This window comes from Cynocephalus volans, chromosome 2 (assembly GCF_027409185.1).
Source record: "Cynocephalus volans isolate mCynVol1 chromosome 2, mCynVol1.pri, whole genome shotgun sequence".
NCBI classification, from domain to species: Eukaryota; Metazoa; Chordata; class Mammalia; order Dermoptera; family Cynocephalidae; genus Cynocephalus; species Cynocephalus volans.
In genome coordinates this window covers 63,552,658-63,573,568 of record NC_084461.1, presented here as the reverse complement: position 1 = coordinate 63,573,568, position 20,911 = coordinate 63,552,658, and the positions used below count along the sequence as shown (strand labels likewise).

The following is a 20,911-nucleotide window of genomic DNA, read 5'->3' as shown; positions in this document are numbered from 1 at the left end:
TTACTGTATACAGAATAGTGAAGCAGGTATATTGTATAACAAAAAATGGAAAGATTATCTCTTCAGTATTTAAAAGCATAGAAATATATTTGACCACTTTTATGGAAGGTGAATGGCTTCAATTTTGACTGTTGCTGCATATGTAGAATCAACAGGAATAAAGCTTTTGGTATTATTTTTAACAGTGATGAGGGAAATTTCCTATTTAACATTTTATGGTTATATATAATATTTTCTGGAAGCTTTTTAATACAGAATATTTTATATTGAATATATATACTCATACTGAGTACATGTTTTTAAGTTTAAAGTATGTATTAAATATTTTGAGTCCTTTGTATTCACTTGGTAATTTAAACAAGAGTTAGAACTCAGCATCTGTTCTTTTCCTTATATTGGATAATGTAGATAAGTCCCATTACCAATTTGTTTTGTTTCTTCCCCCTGCCCCCAAATGGAGTGGATTTGGGCTGGGAGGTGGAGGAATTTATATTAGAAATATAATAGTCCAAAGGCTTTTTTTCTATATGGTAATCTGAAATACATGGAAATATCTATGAAGCATATTTCTTAGAGAATCACTTCTTAAGGGTATAGGTTCCAAAAATACTAGCTTGACAATAATTCTAGGTGGTTATAACAAATATTAGGATGGATTATGGTTGGGAAAAGACTCATGCCTTAGTAGGACTTGAGAGCAAATAAGCCTGCATAAGATAAATCTCATTCCACTTCTTGTGAATTCCCTCCATCCTTTGTGGTAATCTACCTTATCTTCTATTTCTGCACATACCTGTTGGCTGAAATTCTGTCCAACTTTAAGAGTCCATCTCAAATACTGTTCTTTCCATAAGGCCTTTTCTTATTTCACCAATAATTTAAGATCTTTTTCCATTGAACTCCCGTAGCATTTTGTTTGAAACTTGCTTGTGACTCTTATTCTAAATGTATTTTTTTCTCTTGAATTTGTGCCAGATGAACTCTTGGCAACAGGAATCTTTGATTCTCCTGCATTGTCTAGCATATTGACTTGCCTGTATTTGTTAAATGGAAAAGAGTGAAGGAACCTTATGAGAGAAAAGAAGGCAAAAACCTGTCTTGCATGTCTAATAATAACAGCTGACATTTACTGAGTAAAGGGTCCTGAAGCTTATGTGTAACTTGTTGGGTCCTCTATAAGATATTAATGTACAATTACAGATACACACTTGCTGGGGGCCCTCCCTATCACTTTGAAGGGGTCTGTTCTAGTGAGAGATGCTGAAAGTTAAGCTTCATTAGCAATGCATAACTCTGCCGCAAACTAAGAAAATACTATGGGCCAGGTACTTTTCTAAGTCTATTCTTGTTTAACCTTAACTCTAAGAGATAGAGTCTGACAAAGAATGAACACATAGTGGTTAAGTAACTTGACCACAGTCACACAGTTACTAGCCTTATGAAGGGTGGTAATTGGAAGCGAGATGGGATTGGTGTATGGAAGGTCTTGAGTGCAAGTCTTAATTTGTATGAGAGGCAATGGGAAGTTGTCCATGTACGTTTTGGGGCTGGTGACTTGATAAGATTAATATGTAAGTAAATAAGCAAATATGCTTTATAAGTAAGATTATGTAAGTTATGGAAAAGCAGAATATACTAGAGATAAGGTTATTAAGCCTCCTCAGGAATCCAGGAACCTGATAATTTGATTAGAATAATTGAAAATAGGGAAGAGGAGGCAATTTAAGGGTTTAATATGAAAGAAAGATGAGTAGGACTTAATGATGGACTATAAAGATTGAGAAGGAACAGTCGGGTACTGAGTATCTTCTATGACTGTGGTAGGTATTTTCAATTATTTTATTTAGCTATTCAAACAACAGGCAAAGAAACCGAAGCTCACAAAAGTTAACCTGTCAAAACTCTCCTCTTACAAGTTGTAAAGTAATTGGGTCTGTTTAATCCTATGTCCACTAGTCTGTTCATATAATACACTAACTGTGAGCCAGATTTGAGTCTGTATAACTGCAGGAGTAGCACTACAGCCAAGGAAATAGGGACATTAGGGAAGAAGTTCACCTTATGGGAATTTAGTTTTGTATTTATTTCAAGTCAGTTTGTAAGTGGTGGTAAGTCAGAAGCAGTTAGAAATAAGGAAATGGTGACTAGGAAACCCTTAGAATGAGTTAAATTATTGGCAAGGGTGAGCTCTCAGAGAGGGTACTTAGAACATTTAAGAGTGGAACCAATCTCAAACATGCTGATTAGGGAATAGGAAAATACAGATTTCTTAGTGGATAAAGAGCCTGAATCAATACAGTATGTTATACCAATCCATTTTGAATTAGTTTTTGGAATTAGCAGATAGTTTTCGTAATTGTCTACAATTAAAACACCAGAACATAAAGACGTGCAAAATTAAGTATTCCCATAGAGGTTACATTTCTGCTTTTGCCAGTTTGATTGTGATCTTCACTGTGCAGTAAGACTTTAGCAACATAGAAACCATTTTTAAGAACTAGAGACAGATAAGCCAAGTATGTTTTCGAAAACCAATTTTATATTTGTATTATGGCTCTTGGGTTTGAAAAATATATCTTCCGAGAAACGTGGAAAATGAAGTAATATTTTTAAGTATGTATTATTGAGTTCTGTAGAGGAAAAATCCAAGTTGATGTAGACTTACTACAGATTAACGATCTAGTATTTTTACTTTGTTGTAGCTATGACTATCATAAATTTTTATATGGGAATAACAACAAAAAATAGAGTTTTGTCAATGATCAGCTTTGTACTTCTGTTGATTTAGAGGGCTTCATGCGATACTTGGTGTAGGAGAATGAGAGATTATGTAACTGAACATACACAAGGGTATATCAAAAAGTTCATGGAAAGATTACTGTTATCTTTTAACTTTACTTTTAGTTTTCTAAATGTTAGAAGAAAATGTTGTATTTTATTTATTAATATTATAAAAATTCCTGAAAATCATTATACAATCTAGAAAATATCAGCTTTTTACTCTTTATAATTATTTTACTGTTTATGTTTATAATTGAACTTTTCAACATTTTGGTTTTAAAATTAGATTGCTGTTTGAAAAAGTTTGTATTTTAAATTACTGACTCTTTTTTTTTTTCCCCCACTCCCCTCCTTCCTTCTTTCCACCCTCAGTGGACAAACTACATTCATGGGTGGCAGGATCGTTGGGTGGTTTTGAAAAATAATACTCTGAGTTACTACAAATCTGAAGACGAGACAGAGTATGGCTGCAGGGGATCCATCTGTCTTAGCAAGGCTGTCATCACGGTAAGTTCCTGTTCTTCCTAATTCAACAAGTATTTACTGTGTATCAGCTGTACACCAGGAACTGTTCTAGGTATTTGGGATACACCTGTGAACAAAATAGAAAGAGATCTTTGCCCTTGTGGAGCATACATTCTAATACATTTTTCCATAAAGTTATTTTGGAGTGCTTATTACTACATACTATTGTCTTGTATAGACAATTTAAGGGCTTCAGAAAAACGATTTTAGAAACCTTCATATCTGATGAGATTGGGACAGTGAATAGGTTATTGAAAAAGTTAAAGCAGGAAAATTATAAAAAACAAAATATACATATCTTAGCATTTAAAAATTTTAACTTAAAATATACAATGTACTTCAAAAAATAGAATTAAAAGATAATACCATCTGTATCCACGAGAAGAATTAAAAAATTTTTTAAAAGATAATATGAATCTTTCCATGAACTTTTTGAATTATTCTCATATAAATATATATTTATTTGCCAACTTTTTGATGTAGAGCTAATGCCATCTCTTCATGGAGCTGAAGTTGAGAGAAGTTGTTCTTTTGTAAACAATGTCCATAATGCATGATCTGCAATTTCCAGTTTGGTTTCTCTAAAGTGGAGTAAAGCTTAAAGATACTTTTGAAAAACCCTAAGTATAGACCCTTTCTGGCTTTTTATGATTTTCCCTGATATTTTGTAGTTATCTCACCTCTGTCTTATTCAACACATTTTAAAAGAATAACTCACCTATGTTGAGTCATTCTACTTAGTTTACATTCAACTAAGTTTATATAGAAACATCTATTCCTTTTTGCACTTGTAGTCCATAGACTTAAGTAATGTTTAATTCAGTTTTGTAAGGACCATAATAACAAGTAAACTGGCATAAACAAACAACTGGCTTGTTAAGCATGTAACTCAACTAGTGAGATCAGAACAAACAACTGACTTGTTAAGCATGTACAACTAGTGGGATCAGAAGTGTTTGATAATACAAAAATAGCATACTAGTTGAGAGTGGTCAGAATACCATAGGCATATTCATTTTTTTCTTTTTCTTCTCAAAATACATTGTAGTTGATTTTCATGCCCCTTTACCCATACCTCTCTACCCTCTCCTTCCCCCTTCCCCCCCAGTGTATCTGTTCTCGTGACTTAAATAGTTCAAGGAATTTTTGTGGTTATTCTGTCTCCCCTCCCTTATTTGTTTGTGTGTTTATTTATTTATTTATTTTTAGCTCCCACAAATAAGCAAGAACATGTGGTATTTCTCTTTCTGTGCCTGAATTCTTTCATTTAATATGGTTTTCTCTAAGTCCATCCATGTTGTTGCAAATGGTAGTATTTTGTTCTTTTTATAGCAGAGTAGTATTCTATTGTGTAGATGTACCACAGTTTCCTTATCTGCTCATCAGATGATGGACATTTGGGCTGTTTCCAGCTCTTGGCTGTTGTATATAGAGCTGCAATAAACATTGGAGTACAGGTATCCCTTCGGCATGATGATTTCCATTCCTCTGGGTATATTCCCAGCAGTGGAATTGCTGGGTCGTATGGTAGATCTATATGTAATTGTTTGAGGAACCTGTATATCATTTTCCATAAAGGCTGCACCATTTTGCAGCCCCACCAACAGTGGATGAGAGTTCCTTTTTCTCCACAATCTCTCCAGCCCTTATCATTCTCAGTCTTTTGAATGTTAGCTATCCTAACTGGAGTGAGATGGTATCTCAGTGTGGTTTTGATTTGCATTTCCCAGATGTTGAGTGATATTGAGCATTTTTTCATGTGTCTGTTGTCCATTTGTATATCTTCCTTTGAGAAATGCCTGTTCAGCTCCTTTGCCCATTTTTAAGTTGGGTTATTTGTTTTTTTGCTGTAAAGTTGTTTGAGTTCTTTGTATATTCTGGATATTAATCCTTTGTCAGATGTATATTTAGCAAATATTTTCTTCTACTCTAGTTGTTTTTTTACTCTGTTGATTGTTTCTTTTGCTGTGCAGAAGCCTTTTAATTTGATGTAATCGCCATGGGCATATTTAATAAAGGGTAAAAAAAAAAAAAAGATGTAGGCTAGGGCAGAATAGTTAAATGAAGGTCAGTTAAGGGAATGATTGTAGTTAAAATCTAAAAATGGGTATGCTAAAACAAAAATAATTACACATTTTACTAACTCACTCAGAGAAGTTACATTTTCTTATGATAGAACTTACATTACTTATAAAAATAAAAGGTATACTTTGAATTTCTATTAATATCTAAATCTGACTTACATATGTTTATAATATGTATTTAAGGAAAATCTTAGTATTTTTCTATCATTTTTCACACATTCTCTCCCCCCCTTGAATAGTCAAAGTTTGAAAACAAAAACTTAGTTGAATATTAAGTTGGAAAAACATAGAGGACTTATTTGGAAGTGCTGATAATGAAGCTACTACTCTCCGTTCTTAGAGACAATTTTTTTTTTTGTCCTTTTCGTGACCGGCACTCAGCCAGTGAGTGCACCGGCCAGTCCTATATAGGATCCGAACCCGCGGCGGGAGCGTCGCAGCGCTCCCAGCGCCGCACTCTACCAAGTGCGCCACGGGCTCGGCCCCTTAGAGACAATTTTAAGGAGATATTTTGAACAGAAAGCCTCAATATTTATTTTGGCGGATGTGTGGTACATTATAGTATGTTTTGAAATTGTACCTAGTTTAATATTTTGTGTGTTTTATTTCTCTTTTGAGATAGATCATGATTCATGTTGGGATGGACTAGTGAATGGAGATGTACTTTATAATCTTGAAATGTTTTTCCTTGGCCTTTCTGCCTCTTCCCTTGTTTTGCGTATTGTCAGATGCTCATTAGTTGCAGTGTTTACTCTGAAAATAATAGGTTGATAGTTGATGTGAAAATGAGGAGGAATGGAATTTTATCTTTATTGTTTCCTCAATAGTAGTATTCCTAGAGTACTATGCCAGTTTCTGTAGATTTAAATGTAGTTATTCTGTCTTGAATTATGGACTATAATAATAGTGCATGGCTTATGTGGAGAAAAGAAAAATTTTAATAAATATTAACATTGCATCTTCTCAGGAGAATAGCAATGTTAGTTCATTGTAGATGTTTTTTGTTATAGCTATATTTGCATGTAGACCTTTCATTGTGGTATGTAGTTAAAGAAATGAGTAGGGAAATGAAACAATTTGAATTTGTGGAAAGGAGAAATTTGGAATGACCAGTGATAGTATTCACTGGGCTAAGTAGTAGTAGAGAAGGTAAAAAAGATGAATGAGGCAGCAGAATCTGAGAGGTAGTCTTAGAAACAATGAAATGGATGATATGGAGACACATATGCATTTATATTATCAAACTTCTTTAATTTTCAGTCTGTTCCTTACTCTGTGGGTTATATATTTCAAGGAAATTACAAAATGTAACGGAATTTGGTGAACTTCTCAGGAAGTTTGCAAAGAGAATAGGTACTTTAAATAAAAATGTAATATTAATATTCTTTGTTAAATAGGAATCACTAGCTTTTTTTTTCTTTAATATGGGCTATTGCCTATATCACTTCATCTCTGAAAACAAAGAATAAATAGTAATGTTGAATTTTTTTACAGGGCACCCTTATGAAATTAAATTGATAGTATTCATATGTGAAGAAATCCGGGCCTGAAAAGTTGTGACTTTACTGTAACCATTTAATAATATATATTAATTGTTGGTGGACCTAGTGTCTGAGCCCACCTTTTTTTAAAGAACCTTATTGTTAAATTCACTCTTATTTTAGTTTAACAATTGTCACTCTTAATTTATAAAAACTATGTTCTTTAGTTATATGATAATAAATTGGGTGAAATAATTTCAAGGAATAAAGTATTTACTGAGAGAATTTATTCTTTAGTATGAAGGGATTGTGGGAGTAAGTAGGTGAGAAGAAAAACAGTACTCTTTCACTTTGTCTTTGTGGTAAAATAGCTGTCTGTATGTAGAATAAATGTTTGTAGAAAGTAAATTGAATTTCTCAATCATTATAATTTAATAGTTACTTGCTTAAGACCCAACCCCTGCTGCAAAGCTTGTTATATAGTAGACATATAAGAATATGTTATTTGTAATTGCTTCAATCAAAAGCAAATGTTTATAGTGCACTTAAATTGTTCTTTATTTTAAAAATTCTGTTTTTTAAATAAAATGCACATAATAAAAAATATAATTCGTGACATTAAAAAGTTACATGCTTCTCTTTATTCTTAGTCTTTCATTCAAGAAACAACCAAAGTTAAATTTCTGGCCATCCCTTCAGAAAATTTGAATGCCTAAACAAGTGTTTGTTTATATCCTTCATTTTTATTTACACAAATACTATCATACTAAACCTGTCATTCTGTACCTTGTTTTCTTTTAATATGTTTTAGATGTTAACTACTATATTCTGTTGAACTGAATGCATGTATCATATCTTATTTAGTTGCCACTTCTGTGTTCTTGGACATTTAGTTCATGTCCAATTTTGTTTTGCCACAAGCATTGTTGGAACAAACACATATACTTTAGGGCTGGCCAGTTAGACCAGTTGGTTAGAAATCAGTGTTATAACACCATTGTAAAAGGTTCAGACTCCCGTACTGGCCAGCTGCCAAAAAAAGAGAAAAGAACACAAACACGTGTACTTTAAAATTTGTTTTCAGTTATTGTCAAATGCCCTTTCACAAGAGTACCACTTTTTACTCATCAGTAGTGTATGAGTGCCTCTGTTTCCCCATAGCATCAGGTATTGTAGAATGTTAAAAATTCTGGGTTTTGGCAAATGTTAAAAATATTTGTCAAACTGCTAGATAAAAATGGTATCTTATTATTTTAAATTGCATTTTCTATTTATGAGGTTGACTAACTTCATATAGTTCTAGCCTGTTTATATTTCTTTCCCCTCTTCCAATTGCTTATCTTTCTTTCTTTCCTTATTGATTTGTAGAAGCTCTTTATATGATAATCAGCCACTTGTCATATTTGTTGCAATATTTTCCCCCATGTTGTCATATGTCTGTTTCTTATTTGCTTGTTTTATAATCTTTTTTAGGCCTTACAGAAATCTTAAATTTTTACATACTCCTATTGACCTTTTTCTTTACAGCTTCTGTATTTGGTTTATGTTTAGATAAGTGTTTCCATCTCAAAGACTGTATTTCTGTATAAATATAATTATATTTTCATCTAGAAATTATCTTTGAACTTTTATTCCTGTGGAAGTTTAAGAGGAGATATGGGATAAATAAGGGTACTTCAAAAAGTTCGTGGAAAAATAGAATTAAAAGTAGTATAAATCTTCCTGTGAATTTTTTGAGGTACACTTGTAGCTTCCCCCACCCCCCCCAAAATGACTGCTCATGTATTCTGTTATCATGAATTGAATAATTTACTTTTTCATCACTGGTTTGAAATGCCACTTTTATCATATATTGCATTCCCATGTGTATTTGAGGTTGTTTTGGGACTCTCTTCTGTTCATTTGATTTGTCTATTCCTTCTTGTATCATGTTTAAAATTACATTGCTAGTATTTCATCAACCAATTCCTAAACTGCTAATTATCCTTTTGGGAAAATAAAAGAAGTGATTTGTTTGTAGTTTCTGAAATTAGGAGATGTTTTATAAAATAAGTAGGTAGAGATTTTTGGTGTAATGGATGTAGCAATGTCTTTAGAATTGGTTTGCCTAAGTTCTGTTGTCTCAGGTCTTATCTCAGGCATCTGACTTAGTATGTCTAATAACTTGTAGAACCTTTTAAATTACCAAATGAGTGGAATTCCTATTATTCTCATCATAGGTTGATTGTAGGGAAATTTATTCACCAATTTCATATTTTAATATTTTCAGATGGAAAACTAAGAAGTGGTAAATGTTTACTGCCCTGTTAAAAAAAAAAGTAAAGTAAAGCCAAATAGCTCTTAGGTAAGTAGGGGTTGCAGGAGGGGAAGTAGAAAGATCCAGTAGAATTAAAGAAGCAAGGGAAGGAGATGTTCAAAATTGAAGAGAACCATAAAAATAAACAAATTTTAAAGTGCCAAATGAAGAATAGTCAGATATAAAATAAGAAATTATATTATAGAAATGATGTCCAGCAAATTGGATATTACCAAAGATGATTAGTGCCATAATAGTCATTATAGAAGGGACTCCAGATTAGTGAGAAATCTAACTAGTAGGTCTTTTATCAAATGCGCAGTTTTACTATATTGAAATGTATCATTAAGGCCCTTCACTGACTCACATTGCAGGTACCTCTCCCTACCCTCTGTTGTTGAGCTCCTCAGCTGCCCCAGGTTCACAGCTGGAAAGCAGTTTGCCTCAGGATGAATTGTACCTTGAGTTTCACTCATATCTGAGTAAGATGATATTTAGATGAGACTTTGGACTTAGGCATTTGAGTTGATGCTGGAAAGGTCAAACTTTTGGGGGCTTACAATTAGCCAAAGCAATCTTGAGCAAAAAAAATAAAGCTGGAGCCATTAAACTACCTGACTTCATTAGGGTGCCCATACCAGCAAGCCGCCAAAAAAAAAAAATACTGCAAATCTGTAGTAACCAAAAAAACATCATGGCACTGGCATAAAAACAGACACATGGACCAGTGGAACAGAAAAACCCAGGAATCAACCCACGTACTTAACAGCAACTGATCTTTGACAAAGATATCAAGAACATACACTGGGGAAATGACAGTCTCTTCAGTAAATGGTGCTTGATGTCCATGTGCAGAAGAATGAAAGTAGATCCTTACCTCTTGCCATATACCAAAATCATCTTAAAATGGATTAGACTTAAATGTAAGACATGAACTATAAAACTCCTAGAAGAAAACATAAGGGAAACACTTCAGGTTGTAGGACAGGGCAAAGACTTTATGAATAAGAACTCAAAAGCATAGGCAACAAAAGAACAAATAAATAAATGGGATTATATCAAACTAAAGAGCTTCTGCACAGCAAAGGAAACAAACAGTAGAATGAAAAGACAACCTACAGAATGTGAGAAAATATTTACAAATTATACATCCAACAAGGGGTTAATACCCAGAATATGCAAAGAACTCAAACAGTAAAATAAATAAATAAATAAATAACAACAATAATAATAATCCAATTAAAAAATGGGCAGAGGAGCTTAATAGACATTTCTGAAAGAAAGACATACAAATGGCCAACAGCTACATGAAAAAATGCTCAACATCACTAATCATCAGGGAAATGCAAATCAGAACCACACTGGGATATCATCTCACCCCAGTTAGACTGGCTGTTATCAAAAATATAGAGAATAACAAATGCTGGAGAGGACGTGGAGAGAGAGGAACCCTCCTACACTGTTGGTTGGACTGTAAATCAATATAGCCATTATGGAAAACAGTATGGAAGTTTCCCAAACAACTACAGATAGAACTGCCATACGATCCAGAAATCCCCCTACTGCATATATACCCCAAAGAACGGAAGTCATCATGTCAAAGGGATACCTGCACTCCCATGTTTATTGCAGCTCTATTTATAGTAGCCAAGAGAAGGAATCGATCTAAATGTCCATCGATAGCTGGATAAGGAAAATGTGGTATACATACACAGTGGAATACCACTCAGCCATAAAAAAGAATGAAATTTTGCCATTCACAGCAGCATGGATGAGCTTGGAGAAAATTATGTTAAGTGAAATATGCCAGGCATAGAGAGAGAAATACCTCATGTCCTCACTCATAAGTGTAAGGAAAGAAGGAAGGAAGGAAGAAAGGGGCAAGAGAAAGGAAGGGAAGGAAGGAAGTTTGTAATAATACATTGAACTTTCAGGAGAGAACATAACTGGTTTCTAGAGACAAAGAAGTGGGAAGAGGAATACCAAGAGATGGGTTAACAGACCCAAAATGGCTAGTTAAGAAAAATAAGTTCTATTGATGTACATGTGAGCTAGGCACCTATAACTAACAATAATTCATCTGCATGTTATTGAATGACTAGAACAGAGGAGATCGAATGTCCTTAACACAAAGAAATGATTACGTTTTGTATTGATTAATAGGATAATTATCCTGACTTGATCATCACACATTGTACACAGGTATTGATACTCAATTCTGTACCCCACAAATATGTATAATCAATTATAGTTCAAGTTAAAAAGAAAATGTGTCAGAACAAAAGGAAAGAAAGGAAAATACAAAGGGACTTCAAAAAGTTTGTGCAAAGGGCCATCCCCGTGGCTCACTTGGGAGAGTGTGTAGGGATGTCCAGTGCGCTCACTGGTTGAGCGTGGTGCAGAAGACACCGAGCCTAGGGTTGCGATCCCCTTACCGGTCCAAAAAAAAAAAATTTGTGGAAAAATGGAACCTTTCCTGGAACTTTTTGAAGTATCCTCATGCAACAAGTAAAAATACTAGATAGGAAAGTAGTTGATAGGTCTCATTTGAAGAGCATTTGCCAGTGAATTTTTAAGGAAATTAAAATATTGCTCTACTAAGATTTATGCTTTGAGAAATGAATAATATCTGTTCAACTGTTTATTTGGAAATAGAATCTTCCACCTTTCTATAATTTGACTATAACTCAAATAATGTAACTTGAATAACACAAAGATAACTGGAAATATTTAAAATATTTGGTAAGAGGTCTTGCAAGAGGAAAATATAAAGAAGGATACCTGTTGAAAAGTGAGATGCAGAATGTAGAAGTAGTTTACCAAAAATTATATAATTACAAAGTATACTAGTTTGCTAGTGTTGTCATAACAAAGTACCACAAACTGGGTGGCCTAAACAACAGAAGTTTATTATCTCACAGTTCTGGGGGATAGAAGTCCAGATCAAGGTATGGGCAGGTTTGGTTCCTTCACAGGTTGGCTGTGAGGGAGAACCTGTTCTTTGCCTCTCTTTTTGCTTCTGGTGGTTTGAGGGCAATTTTTGACACTCCTTAGCTTGTAGATGCATTACTCCAGTCTCTGCCATCATGTGCACATGTCATTCTCCCTGTGTGTGTGTCTGTGTCCACATATATCCATTTTATAAGGACACCAGTCATATTGGATTAATGGCCCACCCTATTGAAGTGTGACCTCATCCCAACTAATTACATCTTCAGTAACCATATTTCCAAATAAGGTCACATTCTGAGGTACTAGGGGTTAGGATTTGAACAAATGAATTTAAGGGGAAGAGAATTTAATCTGTAACACAAACTATGTTAAGACTAGAAACCTAAGTCTTCTAATTCCCATCTGGTGTTAGGTTATCACATGTCACTGGGCATAGGAAAATTGCATATATGATGCATTTGACAGTGGTGCTTTGGTATTCATGGGAGATTGGTTCTAGGATCTTTATGGATACCAAAAGCTGTGGATGCTCAGATCCCTTATACAAAATGATATAGCATTTGCATATAACATGTTTACATCATTCCTTATACTTTTTATTGTAATATAGTTAATTGTACATATCTGTAGAGTACAGAGTTGAATATCAGCACCTGTGTGTAATATGTGATGCCCAAATTGTGATAATTTGTTTATTCATCATTGTACAAGGTAATCGTTTTTCATGGTCCTTTACCAATTCCTCCCTTAACCCCTCCCCCCACCTCTGGTAAACTCAGTTCTGTTCTCTCCTTTTGAAAGTTCAGTGCATTATTGTGATTGTTTTATCTTCTTCCCATATACTTTAAATCATCTCTAGATTACTTACAATACTGAATACAGTGTAAATGCTCTGTAAGTATTCGTTATACTGTATTTTATTTGTATTATTTTTTATTGTTGTATTATCCTTTTTACTGATCTTTTTTAAAATGTTTTTGATACACAGTTGGTTGGACCTGCACATATACCCTCAGATACGGAGGGCTGAATGCATTTTGTGTCAGACTTGCCAGCACATGACTGTTAAATATTTATAAAGCAACTCTTTAAATTTTCAAGTTTATTATTAATGCCTTCTGTTAAATCTCTGTAATCAGTGTGGTCTGTATTTTAGCATTTGAGTTTCCTTAAAGCAAAGGATACACACAATCTTCAAGATTTACCTGCTCGAATTAGTTAGCAAAAAGGCTTGTTTTCTTAGTTTTTTCTGAATGTCTTTTAAGCTTCTCATGCACATTTTTATTTACCATCTTTTATTTATCATTTTATCTTAATTTCCAAAGCACTTAAAATATTGTGCCTGGGCTCTGAAATCCATCCTGGGTTCAGATAACACAAATTACTTAATCAGATAATGCAGATGACTAAATTTCTCTGAGTTTCACCTTCCTTAGCTGATAAAAGATGAGAGATATGATCAAGGTATGGAATGATTATGTAATTAAAAGAAATAAGATATAAAAGTACTTTGTATGGTTATTGGCACATAGTAAGCTCTCAAATTTCTTTATGAAATGTTTGTATTGGAAATAAAGCCTACAATTAAGAAAAGAAAGAAAAAAAGGATAAGAAAAGCTGGCAAACCGTTTTATCAAAGGGGACAGAGATGTTAACTCATTAGATCCTGGATGCGTGGCCTGCCATGTTTGAACAATTTCTCGTGCATTTCCTGTAAGAAATTTCTTTCCATCAAGTAGTTCTATTTCATAACTTGAAAAAAAGGACAGTTAACTCTATATGTTTTCTGCATATTCTTGACAAACTCTTTTTTTGTTGTTCGACTATTGTTTTATTCTACTTGTTTTCTGTTTTCCTTGTTCTACTTTTTATTGCTTTTTTAAAAGACATTTTGTACTTTTTTAAAAATCAGATTTGAGGTATAATTTACACACAGTAAAATTCACCCTTTTAAAGTATACAGTTATTGGTTCTGTAAATGTATACAGTTATGTAATCAATATCATATCAGGGTATAAAATATTTCCATCATCCCAGAAAATTCTTCCCTGCCCCATTGCAGTCAGTTACCTTCCCTGTCCCTCCAGCCTCTGGCAACCACTATTCCAGAATGTCATATAAATGCAGTTATACAGTATGCAGCTCTTTGTGTCTGGCTTTTCACTTAGCTAATGCTTTTGAGAGTTGTCACTGTTGTTGCATGTATCCTTAACTTGTTTCTTTTTATTGCTGAGTACTGTTCCAGTGCATGGATGTACCACAGTTTGTTTATCCCTTCACCAGTTGATGGATATATATTTGTTTCTACTTTGGTGATACCATAAATAAGTCTGCTATAAGTATTCGCATGAAGTGTAAAGGTATTTGTGTAAATATATGTTTCTATTTCTCCTGGAATTGCTAGATTGAATGCTAGGTGTATGTTTAACTTTATAAGGAACTATGAAACTGTTTTCAAAAGTGGCAGTACGCTTTTACATTTCCACCAACAATATATGAGAATTCCAGTTGCTATGTGTATAGTGGTCGCTCATTGTGGTTTCAGATTGCGTTTTCCTAATGACTAATGTTGCACATTTTTTCATTTGCTCTTTACTTGATCTCTATATTTGTTCAAATTTTTGGTGTGTTTTTCTTCTTAGTATTGAATTATGATAGTTCTTTATATATTATGGATACCTGAACTTTTACCAGATATGTTTGGCAAATATTTTCTCTTGGTCTAACAGACTGGTTTTTGTCACTAACACCAAAAAATCATTTACCCTTAAGACATATTTGAATGTAAATTTTGCTAACTTTTTCCTTGAATTCTTAAGAGTCTAGATAGCCAGTTTATTTCCCAGTATAATTTGTGATAATGCCAGAACTATTATTAATTTTTTCTAAATTATATGTATGGGGCAACATTTCTTACTGTTATAAGAATATTATTATAAGGATCAACATTTCTCATGGTTATTACTATTCTCACTATTTTTTAATTTTAATTTCTTAGTTTGGGTCTACAGTGGCATCCTGTTGTTAAAGTGACAAAGCTTTAGGTTTAAAATCACTTGCTTATAATTCATGTAGTGAATTCACCAGGGAAGCTGGAGTTACTGTTGAGCTTCTTTCTTGGAGTGAGTGCTGTGAAGGCTTGACCTCTGTCATTTCTTCTTTGGAGGAAGAAAACCCTGGCTGTTGAAGAAAATGGAGATATTCCCTTGATCCACCAGTTAAGCATGTATATTATCGAACAATTATTTATCTTAAAGATATACTCTCCCACTAGTGAAGATTCATCACTTTTAAAAGATCACTTATAAATTGATGAGAAGCCATGACCAGCTGAAGTTCATCCAGAAATTATGGCAGTCTGTAGAGTGATAATGTCTTGAGAGTGGGAGATAGGGTTGGGTAATAATTCCTGAAAACCTACAGATAAACCCAATTTCATAAAGTGAGGTTGTCATAAAGTGGTTTTACTTGGTTTTAAAAAAATTAGGAGATTCATCCAAGTAAGGATACATTTTCTTTATCTCCTTTCCCATAGAAAGAATGGTAAAGGGGTTAAAAAATTTTTAAACCTAAAAGACAGGGAGAACAGGAGAGAGACAACATTGTGGAACCTGGAAACAAGTGCTAAGTGAGTTAGTAAATTTGAGAAACCCAGATTGTAAACTCTCAGTTGGGAAAGCTGAGAACCAGATCTACATAATAATCATATAACACATTCATAGTACTGGATACCTCCTGAAATGAGGATTTGGGGGTGGAGAGTGTTAAAAATAAGGATTAATTGAACATCAGTTTAAGAAACAGTCAAATTCCCAGATTTTTTTTTTTTTTTTTTTTTTTCCCACTCTGGGCCTCTTACAGGGAGGATAAAATAGTGGGTCTCTGGATTGGAGGGTAGAGGAGTAGGCACTAGATATAATTTGAAACAGGAAATAATACTGAATATGGGGGTATTAAGGGAAATAAGCATACTGGATACTGAGACCTCACTCTACCCCATCCCACCCCTATTTTCCACTTTTCTCCCAAAACGCTAGTTGACAAACTTTCATCCTCTGGGCAAGAGGTTGCTGGGGTCTTCTCTAGAGAATCTGACCAACCAAAGAAGAAAGGTCTAAAGATAATAACATTAGAGCTCCCAACAAGGGAGCCCAACTATATTATCCTATAGGGAAGACCATCTTTGATAAATTCTGCCTACATCCTTAGGGCTTTCATTCAGCTTTGTAAATCCTCCACTCTTAAAAATGAGCAGATAGTCAAGGACTACCACTCATATAAAGAAAGTTTCCAATATGAAAGAGATCAAGAAAATAAATGCAGCACTAGACAAGTTATTCAAGTATTCAACAAAAATAAGGAATAAAATTTGTCAGTTTTTTTAAAGAGATAAGAGTACAAAGGGTACTTGAGAATATTCATGGAAAGATTCATATCTTTTAATTCTATTTTTATATGAACTTTTCAAAGAACCCTCATATTTGGAATTGTGAAACAAGTGTTCTATCAAAAAGGAAGAGGATAAAGAGCTCTTGGGAATTATAAATACGGTAGCAGTGATGACAAAAAATTAGAAGAGTTGGAAGATAGAATTATAGACACTTCCCAGAAAGATAAAAAAAAATTTTTTTAAAGATGGTACATAGTTAAAGGAATGATCCAAGAGTTCTAATATTTGAACAGTAGGAGCTTCAGGAAGCGAGAGAGAGAAGAAAGGAATTATCAGTGATAGAATATAAGAAAAATTCATGGAAATAAAGGACATGGGTTCTCCCATTGAAAGGGCCATGCAAATAGCATAATAGATGAAAAAAGACCCACATTAAAGACACATTAGGGTGAGTCAGACTACTAGGAAGAAAGAAGATCTGAATGTTTCCAGAGGGAAAAAACAGATCACAACAAAGGATAAGGATTCAAAATGACTGTGGGCTTTTCAAGAACAACACAAAAAGTGAAAATTCATTCTTCTGAGGAATAATTATTTTCAACAGTGAATTCTCTATATACAGTGAAACCAACTAAGCAAGTATAAGGACAGAATAAAAGGATTTTAAAATAAGGTCTCAACAAATTTACTTTTGTGGTTTTAAAAAATGTTTTATTTTAGAGATATATAATCAGCTATCTACAGATGAAATGATGTTTTGAATTTGCTTCAAAATAATCCATTTAGAAGGTTATATATAAATTGGTGGGGATATAGATAGATCAAGGATGACCATGAGTTAATAATTGTTGAAGCTGAATAGTGGTAATGGGGTTCATTATCCTACTTTTTATTTTTACATGTTTGAAACTTTCTGTAATAAAAATGTAAACACATCCACGAACACAAATGTCTTTCTTCAGGGAACTAAAAAAGGTTTTTACAAATTTTCTGGGAATTCCTGGAAGATAAGCCCCATCAGTACAAAGAAATATTAAATAAAAAAAGAGGTCATTGCTCTCAAAGTGTGATCTTCTGGGCAGTATTGTTAGTAAAAAATGTGAACTTGTTAAAAATGCAGATTCTCAGGTCCCACACAAACCTAATGAATCAAAAACTGGATATGGGGTCCAGCATTCTGTCTTTAACAAACTCTTCAGGTGATTCTAATGCACGCTAAAGTTTGAGAACCTCTTTTCTAAAGCAGGAAAACTACAAGGGTACTTCAGAAAGTTCACGGAAAGATTCATTTATTTTTTAATTCTATTCTATGAACTTTTTGAAATACACTTATAGTTATACTCAAGTAAAGTGTGGACATGACTCATGGTTTATATCATCTCATTTTCTTGACTGCTTACTTTCTGGACTTTGATAGTTGCTCTGACATTTAAATCAATCGAGTCATAAAGGCTGTTAGTTGTGCTGTTGGTTCTGACAATCTGAATGAACAATGGATGTAAAATGTTCAGATTTAGGGAAACTGTTAAGTATAGATTGAGCATCCCTAATATAAAAACTTGAAATCCAAAATGCTCTACTGAGTATTTCCTTTGAGCAACATGTTGGCACTCATAAAATTTCAGATTTGGGATGCATTTCAGATTTTTGGATCAGTCATGCTCAACCTGTATGGTGATTGTCTCAGAAGTGGGAAGAGTTATGAGAGCAGATGAGCATCTCCTATACCATCCTTGCTTCTTAGCTGACTGGCATCTTGACATTCTGTGCTGACTGTGCCCATTCAGTTTTCCATTATCTGAAATGCCTTTCCCTCCTCCATATCAAAATCCTATCTTTCCACCTGGGCTTAACCTTAGCCACAACTTTTCAATGAACTGCCACTTAGATCCCCTCCTCATCTTTTTGTCTTTACTATAAGATTGTTTAAAAATAAAGAAGGACTGAGCAAGTATTATGTGCTAAGCATTGTGCTAGATATTTTACATGTTATGGTGAGGTAAAAAGTGAAAATGATTGCCTCTAGGGAGACAGAAATTAAGGTGGGGGAGGACAGCTACTATTGTAGAGGACAACTACTGTTGTTCATATCAAGCCTTGAAGAACCACTTAACTCTTTAAACTTCGTGCATGGGATTCCAGGTAGCTTGAGATAGTGGTAGCTGAGATAGCGGTAGGCTTGTGGTAAACAGCCTTCCAAAAAGTTGTTTCCCTAAAAGATACAAAACTCCACATCTATAAAATTTCTACTCAAAGCAACATCTTCAACATTGCTTGTAGGAAGATAATGTCAAAACTGCAAAATAATTGTGTAAGGGTAACAGACTCCATTTCAGTGGTCCTGTATGCTTCTATCCCACTGCTATAGGGTCCTATGGCAAGCAAAATTAAACCAGGATATGTTGCTAAGAAGACAGAGCACTAGTGAAGGGAGAGTTGGAAAAACTACCAGAAAAATTAAATCCACCTTTAATCTGAAAATATGAAAGAATAATCAGGCAGATCAGAGCAGGACTACAGGAAAGGCATTTCAAAGTACGAGCACTTTGAAGGGCTAGGCAACCATTTAAAGGGATGGACTCTATTAAAGGAGCATATGTGATTTAAAGAGATAGTCTTCCAAATGCATTACTTCTGGGAAAGAAAAAAGGAAGAATTTTTTTTGGAAATTGGATGGTAAAGGAAAAAAATCTAAGGACCTGCAGGGGAAAAAAAGAACCACAAAATTGGGAGTCTCACAACCCTTTATCTACTACCAAAACAAACAAAAACTCTGCTCAAGTATCTAGACCTTGCCAGATGACAGAAAAAAGTGCCATCAAACTAGGAATATTGTAAAGTACCCCAATACCACAAAAATAAAAGTAAGGTAAAATCCATACAGAAGTGTTACATAAAATCGGGAAAAATTTACACATGAATCAACTGAGGAAAATTCCTCTACCCCCCAAAACAATCATGAAGCAAAAGAAAACTATTAGTCTCCACTCCAAAGAGAATTAAATTTTTGAGGATATGAAAAATGACCTTGAATTAGAAATTCAAAATTAAGAACATAAATGGACAAAAAATGAGGAAAACTGAAAAAAAAAATTGTACTCAAGAAAGAAATGTAAGAAAATGGTTTAAAAAAAAAATCTTAAATGAGGAAAAAAATTACCAGGTGTTGAAGGGAGAATAGATTCAAATTAAAATTTAGTAAGAACATTGAAGAAAGGCTGGAAAACAACCAAGAGAATAAAAGTAAGATGAAAAGTATGAGAAAGAAATCAGTGGAAATGGAAGACAGGGAAAGAAAGAATAATATTCATATTATTGGAGTCTCTAAAGAACAAAACATTTTAAATGAAACCATATTTAAAACTCCAATTCAGGAAAGCTTTCTAGGAATAGGGAAAGACTTGGATCTACACATTGAAAAGGCTTACTGGGTACTTGGGAAAATTAACCCCAGGATGATCAATCAACTCTGAGACATATATGCATACTAGTAAAACTGTTAGATTTCAAAGATAAAATCCTTAAGGTCTTCAGGCAAAAAAAATAAATCAATTATAAAAGCAAAAAAATTAGATTAGTACCGGACTTTACAAAGCCAACAAAGAAAGCCACAAGGAAGCGATATATTTTTAAAAATTCAATGAAAGAAAGTATGAACCTAGGATTTTATATCCATCCAAGTGTCTTTTAAATATCAAGGCTTTAGAGAAAGAGTTCTTAAACTATGTGCAATTTTGATAAAAATTAAAACTTTTAATTTAGAGTTTAGCAGTACTGTATGTAATATATTTGCTAAGAATTTATTAGTATGTTTTTATTTATACCCTTTAGTTATAATCAAACTTTAAAACATTTGCAAGTTCTATGTAAAAGTGAAAATTTGGGGAAGAGATGAATATTTTCAAGTTATTAAATTATTTTTGCTATTTAAAATACATGGAAAGAAATAGTTTTAGAAGCTAAGGTCATCAAAATATGCTTTGGTGAAGTAATTATAATCAAGTAAATTCTGGTAAGGTTCTGTAACACTCCAGTAGTAGTATCATTGCAAAAATGTTTTGGGGACTCTGCCATCACATTGTTTTGAATGCAGATTTTACTGGATTGTGATTCTCATGAGGAGAACATATCTTACCATGAGATTCCCAGTGCCTAACACAATACCTTCATAAAAACCTGTTGAATAATAACAAATCTTTACATTTCTGGTGTGGATTTTATTTTTAGCAATAGCCAGATGATATTCAGAATTACTGAACAAGATGGTTGATGCTAAATAAAGTTAATTTTGGCTAAAATATGTTTTAGGCAGATCAAAATATCTAAGTATACTAAAGATTTATATTTATATTTATATTAATTTGCTTACTAAATCTTGTTTATTTAGTACAGTTTTTATTGT

General features: G+C 33.5%; 1 protein-coding gene across 1 annotated transcript in view; it reads left to right on the top strand.

Moving 5' to 3' along the window:
* CERT1 (ceramide transporter 1) overlaps positions 1-20,911 on the top strand; it is a 148,072-nt gene that overhangs the window by 2,044 nt on the left and 125,117 nt on the right. Inside the window, exon 2 of the mRNA XM_063085112.1 lies at positions 3,154-3,288. Within this exon, the coding sequence (XP_062941182.1) occupies positions 3,154-3,288 (135 nt within the window). The remainder of the gene's footprint in view (positions 1-3,153; positions 3,289-20,911) is intronic.